Raw genomic sequence first — 20206 nt, forward strand, 5'->3', positions numbered from 1 at the left:
CGGGGAAAACAATCGAAGATGGAGTCGACGCCCATGCGCAATGAGCACAGAAGGTGGAGTCACTCGGTCCCGTGACTCGAAAACACTTCTTCGAAGAAAAACAACTTGTAACACTCCGACCCAACACCAGATGGCGAGCTCATGCATACCATGTGAATCTCAGCGACTGATGCCACGAACAGATGTACACTGGGTAAGTGACATTTTCATTACCCAGTGTACATCTGTTTGTGGCATGTTCCGCTGCAGATTCATATGCGCCCTCCCACCTCCCCAGGAGCCTGTAGCAGTTTAAGTTGCAATTAGAAATTGTATATTTGTAAATAAACATTCCTTTAGAATAAACTATATACATACATATCTATTCCATTGCATGGACATCTTTACTATTCTCATTCTACCACTCCTACCTCACCCTATGCGGGAAAACAATTCAAGATGGAGTCGATGCCCATGAGCAATGGAGCCGAAAGGGAGGAGTCACTCGTTCCTGTGACTCGAAAATACTTCTTCGAAGAAAAACAACTTGTAACACTCCGAGCCCAACACTAGATGGCAGGAACAGTGCACAGCATGTGAATCTGCAGCTGAACATGCCACGAACAGATGTACACTGGATAAGTGACATTTTCCATATGTGTGTGTGTATAGGTTTGTATATAGATGCATTCGTGTAAGGAAATGCCTCCTTGGCATGGTTGCCCCCTGACTTTTTGCCTTTGCTGATGCTATGTTTACAATTGAAAGTGTGCTGAGGCCTGCTAACCAGGCCCCAGCACCAGTGTTCTTTCCCTAACCTGTACTTTTGTATCCACAATTGGCAGACCCTGGCATCCAGATAAGTCCCTTGTAACTGGTACTTCTAGTACCAAGGGCCCTGATGCCAAGGAAGGTCTCTAAGGGCTGCAGCATGTCTTATGCCACCCTGGAGACCTCTCACTCAGCACAGACACACTGCTTGCCAGCTTGTGTGTGCTAGTGAGGACAAAACGAGTAAGTCGACATGGCACTCCCCTCAGGGTGCCATGCCAGCCTCTCACTGCCTATGCAGTATAGGTAAGACACCCCTCTAGCAGGCCTTACAGCCCTAAGGCAGGGTGCACTATACCATAGGTGAGGGTACCAGTGCATGAGCATGGTACCCCTACAGTGTCTAAATAAAACCTTAGACATTGTAAGTGCAGGGTAGCCATAAGAGTATATGGTCTGGGAGTCTGTCAAACACGAACTCCACAGCACCATAATGGCTACACTGAAAACTGGGAAGTTTGGTATCAAACTTCTCAGCACAATAAATGCACACTGATGCCAGTGTACATTTTATTGTAAAATACACCACAGAGGGCACCTTAGAGGTGCCCCCTGAAACTTAACCGACTATCTGTGTAGGCTGACTAGTTTTAGCAGCCTGCCACAAACCGAGACATGTTGCTGGCCCCATGGGGAGGGTGCCTTTGTCACTCTGAGGCCAGTAACAAAGCCTGCACTGGGTGGAGATGCTAACACCTCTCCCAGGCAGGAATTGTCACACCTGGCGGTGAGCCTCAAAGGCTCACCTCCTTTGTGCCAACCCAGCAGGACACTCCAGCTAGTGGAGTTGCCCGCCCCCTCCGGCCAGGCCCCACTTTTGGCGGCAAGGCCGGAGAAAATAATGAGAATAACAAGGAGGAGTCACTGGCCAGTCAGGACAGCCCCTAAGGTGTCCTGAGCTGAGGTGACTCTAACTTTTAGAAATCCTCCATCTTGCAGATGGAGGATTCCCCCAATAGGGTTAGGATTGTGACCCCCTCCCCTTGGGAGGAGGCACAAAGAGGGTGTACCCACCCTCAGGGCTAGTAGCCATTGGCTACTAACCCCCCAGACCTAAACACGCCCTTAAATTTAGTATTTAAGGGCTACCCTGAACCCTAGAAAATTAGATTCCTGCAACAAGAAGAAGGACTGCCCAGCTGAAAACCCCTGCAGCGGAAGACCAGAAGACGACAACTGCCTTGGCTCCAGAAACTCACCGGCCTGTCTCCTGCCTTCCAAAGATCCTGCTCCAGCGACGCCTTCCGAAGGGACCAGCGACCTCGACATCCTCTGAGGGCTGCCCCTGCTTCGAAAAGACAAGAAACTCCCGAGGACAGCGGACCTGCTCCAAGAAAAGCTGCAACTTTGTTTCCAGCAGCTTTAAAGAACCCTGCAAGCTCCCCGCAAGAAGCGTGAGACTTGCAACACTGCACCCGGCGACCCCGACTCGGCTGGTGGCGATCCAACACCTCAGGAGGGACCCCAGGACTACTCTGATACTGTGAGTACCAAAACCTGTCCCCCCTGAGCCCCCACAGCGCCGCCTGCAGAGGGAATCCCGAGGCTTCCCCTGACCGCGACTCTTTGAACCTAAAGTCCCGACGCCTGGGAGAGACCCTGCACCCGCAGCCCCCAGGACCTGAAGGACCGGACTTTCACTGGAGAAGTGACCCCCAGGAGTCCCTCTCCCTTGCCCAAGTGGAGGTTTCCCCGAGGAATCCCCCCCTTGCCTGCCTGCAGCGCTGAAGAGATCCCGAGATCTCTCATAGACTAACATTGCAAACCCGACGCCTGTTTCTACACTGCACCCGGCCGCCCCCGCGCTGCTGAGGGTGAAATTTCTGTGTGGACTTGTGTCCCCCCCGGTGCCCTACAAAACCCCCCTGGTCTGCCCTCCGAAGACGCGGGTACTTACCTGCAAGCAGACCGGAACCGGGGCACCCCCTTCTCTCCATTCTAGCCTATGTGTTTTGGGCACCACTTTGAACTCTGCACCTGACCGGCCCTGAGCTGCTGGTGTGGTGACTTTGGGGTTGCTCTGAACCCCCAACGGTGGGCTACCTTGGACCAAGAACTGAACCCTGTAAGCGTCTTACTTACCTGGTAAAACTAATCAAAACTTACCTCCCCTAGGAACTGTGAAAATTGCACTAAGTGTCCACTTTTAAAACAGTTATTTGTCAATAACTTGAAAAGTATACATGCAATTTTGATGATTTGAAGTTCCTAAAGTACTTACCTGCAATACCTTTCGAATGAGCTATTACATGTAGAATTTGAACCTGTGGTTCTTAAAATAAACTAAGAAAAGATATTTTTCTATATAAAAACCTATTGGCTGGATTTGTCTCTGAGTGTGTGTACCTCATTTATTGTCTATGTGTATGTACAACAAATGCTTAACACTACTCCTTGGATAAGCCTACTGCTCGACCACACTACCACAAAATAGAGCATTAGTATTATCTATTTTTACCACTATTTTACCTCTAAGGGGAACCCTTGGACTCTGTGCATGCTATTCCTTACTTTGAAATAGCACATACAGAGCCAACTTCCTACATTGGTGGATCAGCGGTGGGGTACAAGACTTTGCATTTGCTGGACTACTCAGCCAATACCTGATCACACGACAAATTCCAAAATTGTCATTAGAAATTGATTTTTGCAATTTGAAAAGTTTTCTAAATTCTTAAAAGACCTGCTAGGGCCTTGTGTTAGATCCTGTTTAGCATTTCTTTTAGAGTTTAAAAGTTTGTAAAAGTTTGAATTAGATTCTAGAACCAGTTTTAGTTTCTTAAAAAGTATTCCAACTTTTAGAAGCATAATGTCTAGCACAGATGTGAATGTGGTGGAACTCGACACCACACCTTACCTCCATCTACAGATGAGAGAGCTAAGGTCACTCTGTAAACTAAAGAAAATAGCAATGGGCCCCAAACCTACCAAAGTACAGCTCCAGGAGCTTTTGGCAGAGTTTGAAAAGGCCAACCCCTCTGAGGATGGCAACTCAGAGGATGAAGATAGTGACTTGGAGGGAAATTCCCCCCCTCCAGTCCTACTTAGGGAGAGCAGGGCTTCTCAAGCCCTGACTCCACAAATAATAGTCAGAGATGCTGGTTCCCTCACAGGAGGGACCAACAACTCTGAAATCACTGAGGATAACTCCAGTGAAGAGGACATCCAGTTAGCCAGGATGGCCAAAAGATTGGCTTTGGAAAGACAGATCCTAGCCATAGAGAGGGAAAGACAAGAGATGGGCCTAGGACCCATCAATGGTGGCAGCAACATAAATAGGGTCAGAGATTCTCCTGACATGTTGAAAATCCCCAAAGGGATTGTAACTAAATATGAAGATGGTGATGACATCACCAAATGGTTCACAGCTTTTGAGAGGGCTTGTGTAACCAGAAAAGTGAACAGATCTCACTGGGGTGCTCTCCTTTGGGAAATGTTCACAGGAAAGTGTAGGGATAGACTCCTCACACTCTCTGGACAAGATGCAGAATCTTATGACCTCATGAAGGGTACCCTGATTGAGGGCTTTGGATTCTCCACTGAGGAGTACAGGATTAGGTTCAGGGGGGCTCAAAAATCCTCGAGCCAGACCTGGGTTGACTTTGTTGACTACTCAGTGAAAACACTAGATGGTTGGATTCAAGGCAGTGGTGTAAGTAATTATGATGGGCTGTACAATTTATTTGTGAAAGAACACCTGTTAAGTAATTGTTTCAATGATAAACTGCATCAGCATCTGGTAGACCTAGGACCAATTTCTCCCCAAGAATTGGGAAAGAAGGCGGACCATTGGGTCAAGACAAGGGTGTCCAAGACTTCAACAGGGGGTGACCAAAAGAAAGGGGTCACAAAGACTCCCCAGCAGAAGGGTGATGAGACAACCAAAACTAAAAATAGTAAAGAGTCTTCTACAGGCCCCCAAAAACCTGCACAGGAGGGTGGGCCCAGAGCCTCTTCACAAAACAATGGGTACAAGGGTAAAAACTTTGATCCCAAAAAGGCCTGGTGTCATAGCTGTAAACAGCATGGACACCAAACTGGAGACAAGGCCTGTCCCAAGAAGGGTTCCACTCCAAACTCCCATCCAGGTAACACTGGTATGGCTAGTCTCCAAGTGGGATCAACAGTGTGCCCAGAGCAAATCAGGGTCCACACTGAAGCTACTCTAGTTTCTGAGGGTGGGGTGGATTTAGCCACACTAGCTGTCTGGCCGCCTAACATGCAAAAATACAGACAGCAACTCTTAATTAATGGGACTAGAATAGAGGGCCTGAGGGATACAGGTGCCAGTGTCACCATGGTGACAGAGAAACTGGTTTCCCCTGGCCAATACCTGACTGGAAAAACTTACACAGTCACCAACGCTGACAATCAGAGAAAAGTACATCCCATGGCAATGGTTACTTTAGAATGGGGAGGGGTCAATGGCCTGAAACAGGTGGTGGTCTCCTCAAACATCCCAGTGGACTGTCTGCTTGGAAATGACCTGGAGTCCTCAGCATGGGCTGAGGTAGAGCTAAAAACCCATGCAGCCATGCTGGGTATCCCTGAACTGGTGTGTGTGAAAACAAGAGCACAATGCAAGGCACAGGGTGAAAAAGTAGAGCTGGAGTCTGGAAAAATGGCCCAGCCTACCAAGAGAACAGGAAAGTCAGTTGGGAAACCAACTGCAACACAGCAAAAGAAAGGGAACCTCTCTTCTCAGGAAGAAGTTCTGCCCTCTGAGGGAACTGAGCCTGTGGAACTTGAACCTTATCAGGTTGAGCTCTTAGGCCCAGGGGGACCCTCAAGGGAAGAGCTGTGTAAGGGACAAGAAACCTGTCCCTCTCTTGAAGGCCTTAGGCAGCAAGCTGCTGAAGAGTCCAAAGGCAAGAAAAATGGAACACATAGGGTCTATTGGGAAGATGGGCTCCTGTACACTGAGGCCAGAGACCCCAAACCTGGTGCCACTAGGAGAGTGGTAGTGCCTCAGCTGTTCAGAGAGTTCATCCTAACATTGGCCCATGACATTCCCCTTGCTGGACATTTGGGACAAACCAAGACGTGGGAGAGGTTAGTCAACCACTTCTACTGGCCCAATATGTCCAACATGGTTAAGGAGTTTTGCCTCTCCTGCCCCACCTGTCAAGCCAGTGGTAAGACAGGTGGGCACCCAAAGGCCCCCCTCATTCCACTTCCAGTGGTGGGGGTGCCCTTTGAAAGAGTGGGTGTGGACATAGTTGGTCCACTGGAACCTCCCACAGCCTCAGGAAATATGTATATCCTGGTAGTAGTGGATCATGCTACCAGGTATCCTGAAGCTATTCCCCTTAGGTCGACTACTGCCCCTGCAGTAGCCAAGGCCCTCATTGGTATCTTTACCAGAGTGGGTTTCCCTAAGGAGGTGGTGTCTGACAGAGGTACCAACTTCATGTCAGCATACCTAAAGCACATGTGGAATGAGTGTGGAGTGACTTATAAATTCACTACACCTTACCATCCACAAACTAATGGCTTAGTTGAGAGATTCAACAAGACATTAAAAGGCATGATCATGGGGCTCCCAGAAAAACTCAAAAGGAGATGGGATGTCCTCCTGCCATGTCTGCTTTTCGCTTACAGGGAGGTACCACAGAAGGGAGTAGGGTTCTCACCCTTTGAACTTCTGTTTGGTCATCCTGTAAGGGGACCACTTGCCCTTGTTAAAGAAGGCTGGGAGAGACCTCTCCATGAGCCTAAACAGGACATAGTGGACTATGTACTTGGCCTTCGCTCTAGAATGGCAGAGTACATGGAAAAGGCAACCAAAAACCTTGAGGCCAGCCAACAGCTCCAGAAGTTTTGGTATGACCAAAAGGCTGCACTGGTTGAGTTCCAACCAGGGCAGAAAGTCTGGGTTCTGGAGCCTGTGGCTCCCAGGGCACTCCAGGACAAATGGAGTGGCCCTTACCCAGTACTAGAGAGGAAGAGTCAGGTCACCTACTTGGTGGACCTGGGCACAAGCAGGAGCCCCAAAAGGGTGATCCATGTAAACCGCCTTAAGCTCTTCCACGACAGGGCTGATGTCAATCTGTTGATGGTAACAGATGAGGATCAGGAGGCAGAGAGTGAACCTCTCCCTGATCTTCTGTCATCAGACCCTAAAGATGGTACAGTAGATGGAGTGATCTACTCAGACACCCTCTCTGGCCAACAGCAAGCTGATTGTAGGAGAGTCCTACAACAGTTTCCTGAACTCTTCTCCTTAACCCCTGGTCAGACACACCTGTGTACCCATGATGTGGACACAGGAGACAGCATGCCTGTCAAGAACAAAATCTTTAGACAGTCTGACCATGTTAAGGAAAGCATCAAGGTGGAAGTCCACAAGATGCTGGAATTGGGAGTCATTGAGCGCTCTGACAGCCCCTGGGCTAGCCCAGTGGTCTTAGTCCCCAAACCTCACACCACAGATGGAAAGAAAGAGATGAGGTTTTGTGTGGACTACAGAGGGCTCAATTCTGTCACCAAGACAGATGCTCATCCAATTCCAAGAGCTGATGAGCTCATTGATAAATTAGGTGCTGCCAAATTCCTAAGTACCTTTGACTTGACAGCAGGGTACTGGCAAATAAAAATGGCACCTGGGGCAAAAGAAAAGACAGCATTCTCCACACCTGATGGGCATTATCAGTTTACTGTTATGCCCTTTGGTTTAAAGAATGCCCCTGCCACCTTCCAAAGGTTGGTGAATCAAGTCCTTGCTGGCTTGGAGTCCTTTAGCACAGCTTATCTTGATGATATTGCTGTCTTTAGCTCCACCTGGCAGGATCACCTGGTCCACCTGAGGAAGGTTTTGAAGGCTCTGCAATCTGCAGGCCTCTCTATCAAGGCATCCAAATGCCAGATAGGGCAGGGAACTGTGGTTTACTTGGGACACCTTGTAGGTGGAGGCCAAGTTCAGCCACTCCAACCCAAGATCCAGACCATTCTGGACTGGGTAGCTCCAAAAACCCAGACTCAAGTCAGGGCATTCCTTGGCTTGACTGGGTACTACAGGAGGTTTGTGAAGGGATATGGATCCATTGTGACAGCCCTCACTGAGCTCACCTCCAAGAAAATGCCCAAGAAAGTGAACTGGACTGTGGACTGCCAACAGGCCTTTGACACCCTGAAACAAGCAATGTGCTCAGCACCAGTTCTCAAAGCTCCAGATTATTCTAAGCAGTTCATTGTGCAGACTGATGCCTCTGAACATGGGATAGGGGCAGTTCTGTCCCAAACAAATGATGATGGCCTTGACCAGCCTGTTGCTTTCATTAGCAGGAGGTTACTCCCCAGGGAGCAGCGTTGGAGTGCCATTGAGAGGGAGGCCTTTGCTGTGGTTTGGTCCCTGAAGAAGCTGAGACCATACCTCTTTGGGACTCACTTCCTAGTTCAAACTGACCACAGACCTCTCAAATGGCTGATGCAAATGAAAGGTGAAAATCCTAAACTGTTGAGGTGGTCCATCTCCCTACAGGGAATGGACTTTATAGTGGAACACAGACCTGGGACTGCCCATGCCAATGCAGATGGCCTTTCCAGGTTCTTCCACTTAGAAAATGAAGACTCTCTTGGGAAAGGTTAGTCTCATCCTCTTTCGTTTGGGGGGGGGTTGTGTAAGGAAATGCCTCCTTGGCATGGTTGCCCCCTGACTTTTTGCCTTTGCTGATGCTATGTTTACAATTGAAAGTGTGCTGAGGCCTGCTAACCAGGCCCCAGCACCAGTGTTCTTTCCCTAACCTGTACTTTTGTATCCACAATTGGCAGACCCTGGCATCCAGATAAGTCCCTTGTAACTGGTACTTCTAGTACCAAGGGCCCTGATGCCAAGGAAGGTCTCTAAGGGCTGCAGCATGTCTTATGCCACCCTGGAGACCTCTCACTCAGCACAGACACACTGCTTGCCAGCTTGTGTGTGCTAGTGAGGACAAAACGAGTAAGTCGACATGGCACTCCCCTCAGGGTGCCATGCCAGCCTCTCACTGCCTATGCAGTATAGGTAAGACACCCCTCTAGCAGGCCTTACAGCCCTAAGGCAGGGTGCACTATACCATAGGTGAGGGTACCAGTGCATGAGCATGGTACCCCTACAGTGTCTAAACAAAACCTTAGACATTGTAAGTGCAGGGTAGCCATAAGAGTATATGGTCTGGGAGTCTGTCAAACACGAACTCCACAGCACCATAATGGCTACACTGAAAACTGGGAAGTTTGGTATCAAACTTCTCAGCACAATAAATGCACACTGATGCCAGTGTACATTTTATTGTAAAATACACCACAGAGGGCACCTTAGAGGTGCCCCCTGAAACTTAACCGACTATCTGTGTAGGCTGACTAGTTTTAGCAGCCTGCCACAAACCGAGACATGTTGCTGGCCCCATGGGGAGGGTGCCTTTGTCACTCTGAGGCCAGTAACAAAGCCTGCACTGGGTGGAGATGCTAACACCTCTCCCAGGCAGGAATTGTCACACCTGGCGGTGAGCCTCAAAGGCTCACCTCCTTTGTGCCAACCCAGCAGGACACTCCAGCTAGTGGAGTTGCCCGCCCCCTCCGGCCAGGCCCCACTTTTGGCGGCAAGGCCGGAGAAAATAATGAGAATAACAAGGAGGAGTCACTGGCCAGTCAGGACAGCCCCTAAGGTGTCCTGAGCTGAGGTGACTCTAACTTTTAGAAATCCTCCATCTTGCAGATGGAGGATTCCCCCAATAGGGTTAGGATTGTGACCCCCTCCCCTTGGGAGGAGGCACAAAGAGGGTGTACCCACCCTCAGGGCTAGTAGCCATTGGCTACTAACCCCCCAGACCTAAACACGCCCTTAAATTTAGTATTTAAGGGCTACCCTGAACCCTAGAAAATTAGATTCCTGCAACAAGAAGAAGGACTGCCCAGCTGAAAACCCCTGCAGCGGAAGACCAGAAGACGACAACTGCCTTGGCTCCAGAAACTCACCGGCCTGTCTCCTGCCTTCCAAAGATCCTGCTCCAGCGACGCCTTCCGAAGGGACCAGCGACCTCGACATCCTCTGAGGGCTGCCCCTGCTTCGAAAAGACAAGAAACTCCCGAGGACAGCGGACCTGCTCCAAGAAAAGCTGCAACTTTGTTTCCAGCAGCTTTAAAGAACCCTGCAAGCTCCCCGCAAGAAGCGTGAGACTTGCAACACTGCACCCGGCGACCCCGACTCGGCTGGTGGCGATCCAACACCTCAGGAGGGACCCCAGGACTACTCTGATACTGTGAGTACCAAAACCTGTCCCCCCTGAGCCCCCACAGCGCCGCCTGCAGAGGGAATCCCGAGGCTTCCCCTGACCGCGACTCTTTGAACCTAAAGTCCCGACGCCTGGGAGAGACCCTGCACCCGCAGCCCCCAGGACCTGAAGGACCGGACTTTCACTGGAGAAGTGACCCCCAGGAGTCCCTCTCCCTTGCCCAAGTGGAGGTTTCCCCGAGGAATCCCCCCCTTGCCTGCCTGCAGCGCTGAAGAGATCCCGAGATCTCTCATAGACTAACATTGCAAACCCGACGCCTGTTTCTACACTGCACCCGGCCGCCCCCGCGCTGCTGAGGGTGAAATTTCTGTGTGGACTTGTGTCCCCCCCGGTGCCCTACAAAACCCCCCTGGTCTGCCCTCCGAAGACGCGGGTACTTACCTGCAAGCAGACCGGAACCGGGGCACCCCCTTCTCTCCATTCTAGCCTATGTGTTTTGGGCACCACTTTGAACTCTGCACCTGACCGGCCCTGAGCTGCTGGTGTGGTGACTTTGGGGTTGCTCTGAACCCCCAACGGTGGGCTACCTTGGACCAAGAACTGAACCCTGTAAGCGTCTTACTTACCTGGTAAAACTAATCAAAACTTACCTCCCCTAGGAACTGTGAAAATTGCACTAAGTGTCCACTTTTAAAACAGTTATTTGTCAATAACTTGAAAAGTATACATGCAATTTTGATGATTTGAAGTTCCTAAAGTACTTACCTGCAATACCTTTCGAATGAGCTATTACATGTAGAATTTGAACCTGTGGTTCTTAAAATAAACTAAGAAAAGATATTTTTCTATATAAAAACCTATTGGCTGGATTTGTCTCTGAGTGTGTGTACCTCATTTATTGTCTATGTGTATGTACAACAAATGCTTAACACTACTCCTTGGATAAGCCTACTGCTCGACCACACTACCACAAAATAGAGCATTAGTATTATCTATTTTTACCACTATTTTACCTCTAAGGGGAACCCTTGGACTCTGTGCATGCTATTCCTTACTTTGAAATAGCACATACAGAGCCAACTTCCTACAATTCGTGTGTGCATGTATTAATAATAACTATACGTATGCTTCAATGTTATACAATACAATGTGCTTCATTACTGCTTGCTATTCTGATTCAAGCATGTGAATCTATGAAAGTTCCAATACTGGAGTAAGAAAATAAGTTACTTGCCTGTAACTGTAGTTCTCCAGTATTGGAATCTTTCATAGATTGTAAGCTCACCTTCTCCTGTCTTCTTCAGATACTCTTATACTCTTGCTTGAGAAAATCTGAGGGAAGGGAGCTCCTCTCAGGAGGGTTCTAGAGGGAGGGGAGGCCTGATTGGCTGGGTCTTGTTTCGGTCCTTTTGCTCATAATGATGAGGATAGGCTACTAAAGTGAAGGCTTAGGCCTTTTTTCTTTGTAGTCGCCTGTACATATAGCTGTTGTGATGTACCAGGGGCTCCCATCTCGACGACGGGGAAGGATTCAAGCATGTGAATCTATGAAAGATTCCAATACTGGAGAACTACAGTTACAAGTAAGTAACTTATTTTCTTCTTGCCCTCCTGTTAATAGGCAGCTAGCCAGACATCATAGACTAGTGCCTGGTCACTACCCCAGAGAGCCTTATTGTGCAGGCCTGGCCTGCACAATAAGGTAAGGTGAATCCTAAATTATTTAAAACGTCTCCTCTGAACAGGGAATCCAATAGAATTAAGGCTTTTGACAAGCGCATGTTTTCTTCCACAAGTCTAGAATTGTGATCCCTAAATGTTTGTTTGCTGAATCATTTTAAACATGTCTTGTCCTGCATTGCCAGCAAGATCTTGCCGGCAGTCCCAGAAGCCCATAGAGCCTCTCTGGACCAGAATATTCATAATGGACAGGGCACATATAAGTATGTCATCCACACTGGTTTGGATATTACAGATTGCCTGAAGTGCTGTGTACTAGTTTTATACATCATTAACACACCTGGATGCGTTCCACAGGATCCCCTATGTGCGGTACTCCCGCATGGATAAACCTTTTGATGTGCCCAGCTTTTTCGATAAAAAAGCAGGCTGCATTGAAGTGGTTTAAGAACAGTAGAGCTAAGGAGAGCTTTTTGCAACTATTGACCCCTTCCAAAGAGTTTCCACATTAGTTCAGAAAGTTAGAGGCTGTTCTGTAGGGCTGGAATATGGTCAGACAGTCTTCCATCAACCAGTGCACCAGGCACCCCAGTCCTTTAGAGGCTATGGGCATGGGTTTGGTAGACATTGTGTGGTCCTTCAGTGACACCAGTCTTCCAATTCCTCTTTCACTGATGCAGCGTTCATCAGACCACTTTAGTTTGCCCTTAGGGCTGCACACTCACCATGTGAGGGTGTAGGGTTCAGCATTTCCGCCTAGGATGGCGATCTATCACTTTTGACAGGTGGATTTGACAGAACGTTGAAAATGGTTATGCCCTACCTTTCTTTCTGCCCCACCCATAATTCCTCTCAAGCCAAAACAGATTTGAGGCTAGCATCTCTCCATTTTGTTACAGGATGTGCCATTGTGACTCCTCAAAGATACAATGAAGAGGGTTCTGGACTTGGAAATAGGGAAGCGTTGTTGAACTCTCTATCTTCTCTCTCTGGAGGGTGATGGAGATTCTTGGACCTTTGACCTCTGAATGCCTTTCTGCAGAAGGACAATTTCAAAAAGCTCAAGGTGACCCACATGCTGACTGCTCTGAACCCTGGCGACTGGATGTTGTCCTTGAAGCCTGCAGCACATGCATTTTCATATGCCCATCCTGCAATCCATTACACGTTCTATGTGGTTCAAAGTGGGACAGAGCATTTTCAGTTTGCTGTGCTTCAGCCACACCAGTGCGCTTTGGTTGATCACTGCCCATCTTCAGAGGCTGGGAGCTATTCCCGTACCTGAACCACTGGCTCTTGAAGGCAGGTTCGCCACTGTCCATCATGGTCCACTGCTGGACTACAAATGTCTTGCCATCTTTGGTGTTCGTTATTAATGAACCAGTCTCATCTGTCATTTATTGGATCAGTTGTTGACACAGTGGAGTTTAAGGCTTTCCCGCTAGGGCAACAAGTCCAGGATGTTCAGGCTATGACCCGGTTGCCATCCATGAAAGGGAGGCTGCTGCAGGTTTTCTCATACACATCACAGCCATGTGATACTGCAACAAGCAGGGTAGAGTAGAATCCTGTGTCAGGGGGCACTTATTTTTGTACATTAGAATTTCCCATTCCTTAGTAAAAGACATCAGTTGATTTCCTTGGTGTGTGGCTAAGCCATGAAAAAGTCACTGCCGTATCTGAAAATTCTGGCACCGTTGGCCTACTTCTAACTCTGGCTAGTGGGCACGGATGCAGATGATACTGTCCAGTGTCGATTTTGGCGGTCCAGAGTCCTTGTGAGTCTTTTTTGGTGGGTGCAGGGAAGAAGCTCAGCTACTCCATGGGAGATCCTGATTCCCAAGTGCTGGCAGTCCTCTCAGGCTTTTGGAAGCAGAACAGCTGCAGGGCGAGTTGTCTTTGGCACCATTGTCGGGGGCAGCAGGCAGGCGGAGTTGGGGCCAGGTCCATTGTTGCCCCTCAGTTCTTGCTTTTCACGGCTCTATTGGTCTTTCTTCTTTAGTCCAGCCAATATCAACTACAGGTATCAGGGGGCCCCTAAATACTCAATTTAGGGGTGGTTAAGGGGAGTGTAAAGTAGTACCTAATGGGCTACTTACCCCGGGGGTGATTGTGCCCCTTATATTACAATTTCTTGTGGGGAATGAGCATTTTCCTGACCCAGAGTTTTAATTTCCACCAAACCAAGATGGTAGAAACTTTTGTGACGCACATCAGGTAGCCCAACATAGGGATGTGACTAGCCTGGAGGTGCTACACGCCTACTTGCATAACTAATTTCCCACTTGTTCTGGTGTCAAATGGCTCTCAGTGCAGGGGGTGACATTCTCCAGGTCTTGAGGAAGTCAGGTCGCATATTAAAGGTGGCACGGACTTCGAAGGCTCTGACCTTAGTACACAGATTCACTAGCCATCCTGCTGGAGGAGGCAATAACACCTTTTTCAGGGCAGGCATTGTTTCCTGACCTCAGAGAGTGCTGGCTCTCACCTACAGGAGGTTAGAAACTGATTTCTGGTGGTAGGCTGGTCGAGACCAGTCAGCCAGCACACTAAAACACAAGTAGGTTTCAGGGGAAACCTCAAAGGTGCCCTCTGGGTGCATGTCCTAATAAATCCAGTACTGACATCAGTATGGATTTACTTAGGTGAGGTGGTTGATACCAAACACCATAGGTTTCAGTAAAACCATCATGTAGCTGGAAAACTCGTGATGACCATTGCCCAGTACATATACTTATGATGGCTTTCCTGATCACTTGTACCATCTAGTAATTGAACTAGACAACACAGTGGCATATCTGCTCCTGCTGATATGCCCTCACTTGTAACATAATGCACCCTGCCTTAGGGCTATGAGGCCTTTTGTAGGAGTGATTTGCATATATTATATGCAGTGACTTGGGGATGGCACAACTGTGCCATGTCATGTTTTCACACATGGTTTGCACCATGTCACACAGCCTGCATTGGCACTCTGTATGCAGTTTATATTGGTGTCAATTAGGGTGGATAATGCATGCTGCAGCCCTTAGGGGACCCTCTTTGGTACCCGTTCCCTAGGTACCATGTGTAACATTTACTAGGGACTTATCAGGAGTGCTAAACTGTGTGCCAATTGTAGCAGTTATACCATTTTACCTTGTTTCTAGGAAAAGAGCGCTGGAACTGGGGCTTGGTTAGCAGGGACCCAGTACACATCAATCGAAAAACATCAGTACCAGTGCCAAAAAGTGGGGGTGACCATGACAAAACCAGACACTTTCCTACACTTACTTGGGAAGTAACATTCTTAGTGGATACTTCATCAGCCTTTCTCCATTCTCTGTATGTCAGGACAGTTTTAATTTTTTTTATCTGGACAAGACCAAAATCTGACGTCAAATTGGCGAACATTTTGTCAATTTTGCACCTCTCTGTATTGCCATCTTATGTATTTCCTTTTGTTAATATTTAGCCAACAAACCCCTTTCTATTCAACCAATAGCCCATTCTGCACAAAGAAAGGCTACAGCAGTTAAGTTAAGGGATTTCCCAGTAACAGATGTGTAAGCTGGCTACATAGTACTCAACCCCTGCTTTCACCAAACAGTACTGTTTAGATGAGTATTCAAGAGCAAACACTTAAGTTAGCTAAGCTGCTCTGAAAAAGCTCTTCAGATGAGGTTCGGCTTCTCAGTGATACATACAAAATTGTCTGTTATGCTATGGATTGACAACTACAGGTTTTGGGATAACTTGCTATTTAAGTCTGTGTTTGACAGAAAGTGAAGGTCCTAGAAAGTGTCAATTTTAGTTGTAATCCTAGTTCTGCAATGTTCGTTATCTTCACTGATGTATTTACCAACCCACCCTCCTCCCCAGTTGTCATTTGTTGTAGCAGAGAATGGTAATTCTGTTAGTTCAGATTTCTTCATTTGTCCATCAAAAAGAATTGCAGCTGTGAGGCAAACTGCCTATAGAGTGAACAGTTGGAGTAGAGATGGAACCTGCTGACCCTTAAAGGAGGAGCATGTTTTTCAGCTTTGTACACTTTTAAGCTTTCAGGCCTGTAGGAAGTTGGCTCTGTATGTGCTATTTCAAAGTAAGGAATAGCATGCACAGAGTCCAAGGGTTCCCCTTAGAGGTAAGATAGTGGCAAAAAGAGATAATACTAATGCTCTATTTTGTGGTAGTGTGGTCGAGCAGTAGGCTTATCCAAGGAGTAGTGTTAAGCATTTGTTGTACATACACATAGACAATAAATGAGGTACACACACTCCGAGACAAATCCAGCCAATAGGTTTTTGTATAGAAAAATATCTTTTCTTAGTTTATTTTAAGAACCACAGGTTCAAATTCTACATGTAATATCTCATTCGAAAGGTATTGCAGGTAAGTACTTTAGGAACTTCAAATCATCAAAATTGCATGTATACTTTTCAAGTTATTCACAAATAGCTGTTTTAAAAGTGGACACTTAGTGCAATTTTCACAGTTCCTAGGGGAGGTAAGTTTTGGTTAGTTTTACCAGGTAAGTACGACACTTACAGGGTTCAGTTCTTGGTCCAAGGTAGCCCACCGTTGGGGGTTCAGAGCAACCCCAAAGTCACCACACCAGCAGCTCAGGGCCTGTCAGGTGCAGAGTTCAAAGTGGTGCCCAAAACACATAGGCTAGAATGGAGAGAAGGGGGTGCCCCGGTTCCGGTCTGCTTGCAGGTAAGTACCCGCGTCTTCGGAGGGCAGACCAGAGGGGTTTTGTAGGGCACCGGGGGGGACACAAGCCCACACAGAAATTTCACCCTCAGCGGCGCGGGGGCGGCCGGGTGCAGTGTAGAAACAGGCGTCGGGTTCGCAATGTTAGTCTATGAGAGATCTCGGGATCTCTTCAGTGCTGCAGGCAGGCAAGGGGGGGGTTCCTCGGGGAAACCTCCACTTGATCAAGGGAGAGGGACTCCTGGGGGTCACTCCTCCAGTGAAAGTCCGGTCCTTCAGGTCCTGGGGGCTGCGGGTGCAGGGTCTCTCCCAGGTGTCGGGACTTAGGATTCAAAGAGTCGCGGTCAGGGGAAGCCTCGGGATTCCCTCTGCAGGCGGCGCTGTGGGGGCTCAGGGGGGACAGGTTTTTGTACTCACAGTCTTAGAGTAGTCCTGGGGTCCCTCCTGAGGTGTTGGATCGCCACCAGCCGAGTCGGGGTCGCCGGGTGCAGTGTTGCAAGTCTCACGCTTCTTGCGGGGAGCTTGCAGGGTTCTTTAAAGCTGCTGGGAACAAAGTTGCAGCTTTTCTTGGAGCAGGTCCGCTGTCCTCGGGAGTTTCTTGTCTTTTCGAAGCAGGGGCAGTCCTCAGAGGATGTCGAGGTCGCTGGTCCCTTTGGAAGGCGTCGCTGGAGCAGGATCTTTGGAAGGCAGGAGACAGGCCGGTGAGTTTCTGGAGCCAAGGCAGTTGTCGTCTTCTGGTCTTCCGCTGCAGGGGTTTTCAGCTGGGCAGTCCTTCTTCTTGTAGTTGCAGGAATCTAATTTTCTAGGGTTCAGGGTAGCCCTTAAATACTAAATTTAAGGGCGTGTTTAGGTCTGGGGGGTTAGTAGCCAATGGCTACTAGCCCTGAGGGTGGGTACACCCTCTTTGTGCCTCCTCCCAAGGGGAGGGGGTCACAATCCTAACCCTATTGGGGGAATCCTCCATCTGCAAGATGGAGGATTTCTAAAAGTTAGAGTCACTTCAGCTCAGGACACCTTAGGGGCTGTCCTGACTGGCCAGTGACTCCTCCTTGTTTTTCTCATTATTTTCTCCGGCCTTGCCGCCAAAAGTGGGGCCTGGCCGGAGGGGGCGGGCAACTCCACTAGCTGGAGTGTCCTGCTGGGTTGGCACAAAGGAGGTGAGCCTTTGAGGCTCACCGCCAGGTGTGACAATTCCTGCCTGGGGGAGGTGTTAGCATCTCCACCCAGTGCAGGCTTTGTTACTGGCCTCAGAGTGACAAAGGCACTCTCCCCATGGGGCCAGCAACATGTCTCGGTCTGTGGCAGGCTGCTAAAACTAGTCAGCCTACACAGATAGTCGGTTAAGTTTCAGGGGGCACCTCTAAGGTGCCCTCTGGGGTGTATTTTACAATAAAATGTACACTGGCATCAGTGTGCATTTATTGTGCTGAGAAGTTTGATACCAAACTTCCCAGTTTTCAGTGTAGCCATTATGGTGCTGTGGAGTTCGTGTTTGACAAACTCCCAGACCATATACTCTTATGGCTACCCTGCACTTACAATGTCTAAGGTTTTGTTTAGACACTGTAGGGGTACCATGCTCATGCACTGGTACCCTCACCTATGGTATAGTGCACCCTGCCTTAGGGCTGTAAGGCCTGCTAGAGGGGTGTCTTACCTATACTGCATAGGCCGTGAGAGGCTGGCATGGCACCCTGAGGGGAGTGCCATGTCGACTTACTCGTTTTGTCCTCACTAGCACACACAAGCTGGCAAGCAGGGTGTCTGTGCTGAGTGAGAGGTCTCCAGGGTGGCATAAGGCATGCTGCAGCCCTTAGAGACCTTCCTTGGCATCAGGGCCCTTGGTACTAGAAGTTCCAGTTACAAGGGACTTATCTGGATGCCAGGGTCTGCCAATTGTGGATACAAAAGTACAGGTTAGGGAAAGAACACTGGTGCTGGGGCCTGGTTAGCAGGCCTCAGCACACTTTCAATTGTAAACATAGCATCAGCAAAGGCAAAAAGTCAGGGGGCAACCATGCCAAGGAGGCATTTCCTTACAAGGCCTTTTTCCCTTTGTTCATCGCGTGCCATATAGAGGTTTTTAATGTCACTTGCAATGTTTCAGTCAGTTTCATATAGATGTTGCGATGTTGCCTTTTGTATTGTCTGAATATGGTTATTTCCTGAGGCCAATTCTAAAGAACTGGCCTCTTCAGGCTCTGGAAGTTGGGCCTGCATTTTGGAAAATGACAGCTGTTATGTTAGTTTCAAGACATCTATGCTTTTCCCAAGGGGGGGGATTATCCTGTTTATGAATTCAATGAAGATACCTACAACACAGTCTTTCAAAAGTTAAAATTATATGCAACCTGAAGTCATTATGTACTAGTGATATTGTATCACTATTTGTTTTTTCAGGTTATAGATTGTTTTCCAAAACAATGGTTTACTCATCTGAAAGGAGAGAAGACTATTCCTCAATTAGAAAATTTCTGCCGGTACTTAGTTCATTTGGCTGGTGTAGTTTACAGAGGTTGCATTGGCTGTTCAGATATAGAGAAAAGAAGTGCAAGGTAAGACATCTTCAAAATCCTAGTCTGAATGTGCTTTGTAAAACTTGTATTTTAATAATGGGTTCTATGATGATATACTAAGTATATGTAAAAATAACCAGCTTGATCACTACTATACTGTTTACAGTTGTCCATATTTCATCAACCGAAGTAACTTTGCAATCTACTGACAGCCCATTTTTATGTTTAGTGTGAATTTGAAAAGCTTTTTCTGAATCTGTTAAACCAGTGCGTCATCCCGATGTGTTATTTAGTGTTGTATTTTATTATTTTTTAAAAGCATATCATCACTTCATTCACCATCCTCAAGATTACTTGAAACTGAAGGGACCTATACACAGGGCCACTGAAATTATGCAGTTCTGCAGCCGTGGCTTTTTTTGCATAATTTTGGATTTGCCACATGATCCGTCATCTGCTGCATGATCTCCAGATTATAACTAAAAAGTTTGTATCTCATATGGATAAAAAAATGACAAAAGTGCCCCACAGTTTTTTTTTGCTGCATAATTTGGTACTCCTGTACTGCATAATTTCAGTGAACTTGTCTATACATACTTACCACAGAACTGCTGAATGTTTGCATTTAGTTGTATTTATTATTTTGAACATTTTCCTTCTTTGCCAACATCTTTTTTTAAACCGCACCATTGTAATTTTTTATTATTTAAGAGCGTTAACTCATAAAATGTATTAAGACTGGATATGTCAGCCGACATGATCAGTTTTTTTTTTTCATTCCGGTGCTCATCTTCCCAAATAACTGGTACCTTGCTATCTATTTGAGGGCCTCACTGTTGCTCCCTGCTGTGATTCACAGTCCCCATACGTCTTCAACCATCACCTGTTTTTTGTTGTTGTTTTTTTCTCCTTTTCTACCCATCATTGTTGCATGGAACCTATTTCTGTTGCTTATGTGGTTGTGCAAGGCAAGCTATCGGGTCAGCATCTTTTGACCCCTTTACTGTTTTCTTTTAACTTTATCCTTGTTATTTTTAACTTTTGGTGTCTGTACTACAGTTTGCTAAAACCAGCTTAAAGCTGCTGAATCATCCACGTGATAAGATTTTTGGGGAACAGCCTTTCGGTCCTTGCTTGCAGAGCAAGATTGGCTCTGTTCATAAAATACATTAGATTTACCAGTTTGAACTTTTTCTAGATTCACATATTACACTTAATGTTACAGTCTGCTGATTCGGTCTGAGAAAACGTTGAGAATGTTGGACAGTGCCTGTTTTGGACCTGGTCACCCACTCT

The 20206-nt window shown here is 47.6% G+C and overlaps 1 protein-coding gene across 1 annotated transcript in view; it reads left to right on the forward strand.

Annotated features, from left to right (window-relative positions):
* Nucleotides 1-20206, forward strand: part of PAXBP1 (PAX3 and PAX7 binding protein 1) — a 336981-nt gene that overhangs the window by 283636 nt on the left and 33139 nt on the right. The window contains exon 17 of the mRNA XM_069204024.1: nucleotides 18795-18949. Coding sequence (XP_069060125.1) covers nucleotides 18795-18949 — 155 coding nt within the window. The remainder of the gene's footprint in view (nucleotides 1-18794; nucleotides 18950-20206) is intronic.

The sequence above is a fragment of the Pleurodeles waltl genome, chromosome 8 (assembly GCF_031143425.1).
Source record: "Pleurodeles waltl isolate 20211129_DDA chromosome 8, aPleWal1.hap1.20221129, whole genome shotgun sequence".
In the NCBI taxonomy this organism is placed as follows: Eukaryota; Metazoa; Chordata; class Amphibia; order Caudata; family Salamandridae; genus Pleurodeles; species Pleurodeles waltl.